Source organism: Poecilia formosa, unplaced genomic scaffold (assembly GCF_000485575.1).
Source record: "Poecilia formosa unplaced genomic scaffold, Poecilia_formosa-5.1.2 Scaffold40, whole genome shotgun sequence".
NCBI lineage: Eukaryota > Metazoa > Chordata > Actinopteri > Cyprinodontiformes > Poeciliidae > Poecilia > Poecilia formosa.
In genome coordinates, this window is record NW_006799979.1 from 3,274,537 (window position 1) to 3,278,493 (window position 3,957).

The following is a 3,957-nucleotide window of genomic DNA, read 5'->3' on the forward strand; positions in this document are numbered from 1 at the left end:
TCAATTTTAATAATACAGAAATTTTTAATATCTATCTATCTATCTATCTATCTATCTATCTATCTATCTATCTATCTATCTATCTATTATTTCCTGCTGCAGACGGAGATCACGCTGTACGGATCACATCACGCCTGTCCTCTCATCTCCTTTAGCTCAGCATGGGACGGATGGTCTACTGGGGAGACGAGAGGAAGCGGTGAGCAGTGGGGTCACGACTTAGCTCTGCATTAGCAAACTAATGTCACATTTCCACTGTGACCTCGCTGAGTGAAGGGAGTCAGAAGGATGTGACCCTGTCAGAACATGCAGACTCCAGGGATCTTGCGTTCCCACCAAATGGTTTGCATCAAAGGAAACCAGAGTGTGAGAATTGTTTTTCTTTTGAACACATGGGTTTCATTTTCTGCTTTGATTTTTTCATTTTTGACCAGAAAAACTATCCTACTGTCAAAGTAAAAACAGCTTAGTTTTTGTTGTTGTTTTTTTTTTAAACAAAAATAATGATAATTATAAAACTAACATAAAAGATGTGATTGCATAGCTATTTTGCGTGAATTTTAGACAATTTTAGAAGTGCAAAGCTGGCATAGAGATGGGAGTTATTAAAGCAAATGTGGTTTTTGAGTACCAACTGTTGGTGTGTATGGACTATATGGCTTTAAATAAAAAATGTATTCCACATTTTTAAGATGTTAGTAATAAAAATAACTTCATGTTTCATTTTCCACTCAATTCCACACCTGTGCACTACTTTCTTTAAGTCTATCAATAAAAACCTTGATAAATACACTATTTGTAATGTTACAAGAATAGAAAAAGTTCAGGGGATATCAGTACTATGATATATAGAAATTAAAATATATAAAATTCACATGAATGCAAAATAAATAAACCGATAAATATCTGATGATATGCCATTAAATGTGTAATTTGTTGAGATATTTGGGTTGAAAATGAAAACAGGTGAGCTATAACCAATGATCAGAAGGCTAGATAAATTGTATAAATCATATGTCAGCAAAAAACAAAAATGTGCTGTCTATGGTCGAATATGTTCACTCAAAGCGTCTTGGTAGGGAACTGTGTCAATTTCTATTTTATCCAGCAGAGGGCGATAGCGACACGCTGTAGATGCAAGCCGCTCGGGTCAAACATCAACGAAGAAAAGACCCCCTTCCTCCCCTCCCTAGCAGCTTTATTATTAACCTCCACACGGGGTCATTTAGGTTGTTTTTTAATTAATTAATTTATTTATTTAACAAACACCTTTATGAAAATGTCTCCGCTGCTGCTCAGGGCCTTCGTGAACGAGCGGCTCACGGCGGTGCTCGGAGAAATCCTGGAGGTTTTCGAAGGAGCGATCGCCAAATACGAAGAAGAAGCGTCCAACTCCAAGCAGGAGATCGATCGGCTGCAAGCTTTGCTGCTGGAGCTGCAGAGTCAGAGGACAGGTGTGTTCACCGCTGCTGACCCCACGGGGCGGACTGGGTCCAAAACACGAACAGCACCACTGTCCAGATCCGACAAAGCAGTAGAACCAGCACGGTTCTCCTGGTATCTCAGCATGTCACTACTTCCAGCTTCTGCATCAAAATGTTGCTTATTGCATTATTGTAGGCTTTTACTGTTATCATTCCAGCCCTTCACTCCATTTATAAAACCCCAAAAAATACTACAACACTGCCTCTTTTTAACTCATAAAGTTTAAAATGTTATATTTATCATTATCCAGGACAATTCTACCATATCTTAGCAGTAGCAGTAGATGCATGTCTCTCTGTGTAGCTGTGGAAATAAACTGGCTACAGCGATGAGATTTTAGAGTTATTTTCTAATGTGTTTAGTTTTAAATAAGAAATATATAAATACTTTCATTATTAGGTAAGTGTCTTTACATTAAGATATATGTGGCACAATGGAATGACAGGGAGAAAGTATTGAAGAGCTGATCTTCAATACTGGAAGATCTTGATGATTTCCATCGCTGTTGGAACTCTTACCTGTACCTCAGGTGAAGCTTCCTGTTTCACATCAGCTGGTAGACCATCCACGGGTTTCCTGCTGGGTGAGAAAGTGTTTTGGTTGACCTCTGGGACTGAAGTTACTCTTTCTTTTTCTTTATATCTCCTCTGACGTTTTATTTTCAAATACTGGTTCGCCCCTTTTATCTGTAGGGGTTTTGTGCAGGTCGGAATCTGTGGAGTTTGGTTGAGGTATTTTCCATGCTTGGATCAAAACAAAAGAAAAAACAGAGGTTTTTGTAATTCCAGGCTCGAGTCAATTTCCCATTGCTTATGGATGCATAAAACCTTTAAAGGTTTTATGCATCCATCTAGCTGCCCAGATCAGTTGGCAACCTGGTGATAAATGCGTTGCTCAACACGTGGCAAGACGAATCAAACCCAAAACTTTGAATGAAAAACAACTTCTCAACATTATTGAGCCATGGATTCCCTATAAACCGCCATCAGTCCATTCATTTCTCTGTCCATGGATGTGCACCAGTGTAAAAATAGCTGTGATATGTTTATTGTGAAAGTTATTACTTACATTTATAAAGTTGACTAAAATGGACTCTGGAAATCTGAGTTTGTAATGATGTGGATTTTGACATGAAATATGTGTAGGAAGCTGGGATTTATAGTTACTGCTGAACCATTGATCTGGGTTGTGTTAAACTATGGAATTAAAAAGAAGAGATAATCCCAATGTTGGGATTTAACTGTTTCATATTTTGTACCAGAAAAATGTAATATTTATATTTAGGTTGGGAGAAGTAAACCTTAGAGGTTTGGATTGTTGAAGGAAATGAACAAACACCTCAACGGATATGAATATGCTGCCACATTTTCTTGTTTTCTGGTTGATATTTTCAAGAAGTATGACTGCGTTGAGTGTAAATCAAGGACTTAAAAACTAAAAGGTTCATTTTCTCTTTCAGACGTTCCTCAGACCCAAGACCAAACTCCTCATGAGTCCCGGCTCCGTGAGGGAACCCAGTGGATTCCGGACCTTCACCACATTAAGGAGGAAGACCACGACGAGCTCTGGGCTGCCGATCAGGACGAGCGACACCAGCCTGGCGTCGATGAAGATGCCTTAAATCTTCCTCAGGCTTCTGTCGGGGAGGAGCTTGAGCAGGAAGACGCAAAACCACCCAGGCATCGTTGGACTCAAAACTCAGAACCCGACGAGTTTCAGGAGCCCCAGGAAGTGAAGCCGGCCGAGGTCAAGCCTCCTCCACAAGACGACACCGTGGCCGTTTTTCCACCTGACCTAATGGAACAGGGCCAGCCTAGCTTCGTCTCGCCTAGAGACTCGGATTCATCCCACCTGAACTCACCCGGAGCCGACTACCGGTGCTCTCTGTGCGGCGACTGCTTCCCCTCCAGCCACCTCCTGATGAACCACGCCTTCCAAGCCCACTCCAGGGACGTCGGCGTCCTGTGCGCCGTGTGCGGCGGGACCTTCGAGTCCGCCGAGAGCCTCGAAGTGCACCGCCGGTCCCACGAGAACTCCAAGTGCTGTCCCCTGTGCGGGAAGCTGTTCAGGAGCACGACCTCGCTGAAGGAGCACATGGCGGGCCACGCGGGCCTGAAGCTGCACCGCTGCCACGTCTGCGGCAAGGAGTGCCGACGCAAGGGCGACCTGAAGATCCACATGAGGATCCACACGGGCGAGAAGCCCTTCTGCTGCTCGCTGTGCTGCAAGAGCTTCACCCACAGCGGCCACCTGAAGAAGCACATGAGGAGCCACACAGGAGAGAGACCGTACAGGTGTGACGTCTGTGGGAGGGGCTTCCTGCAGAGCGGCCACCTCAAATCCCACCTGGGCACCCACGCTCAGAAAAAGTGACAGGCGTGCTTTATATGAAGAGAATAACTTTATAGAAGAAGCAACTTGGTGACAATTTAATTTTTTTTTACAGTTATAAAGATATTTATATTTGCTGAT

The 3,957-nt window shown here is 42.9% G+C and overlaps 1 protein-coding gene across 1 annotated transcript; it reads left to right on the forward strand.

The window, feature by feature from the left end:
• Positions 1-1,142: 1,142 nt before the first annotated feature.
• On the forward strand, positions 1,143-3,951 carry LOC103137468 (zinc finger protein Gfi-1b-like). The gene is made up of 2 exons (XM_007551215.2): positions 1,143-1,454; positions 2,945-3,951. The coding sequence occupies exons 1-2, from the start codon at positions 1,274-1,276 to the stop codon at positions 3,856-3,858; spliced, it is 1,095 nt and encodes a 364-aa protein (XP_007551277.1). The 5' UTR covers positions 1,143-1,273; the 3' UTR covers positions 3,859-3,951.
• The last annotated feature ends 6 nt before the right edge of the window (positions 3,952-3,957 follow it).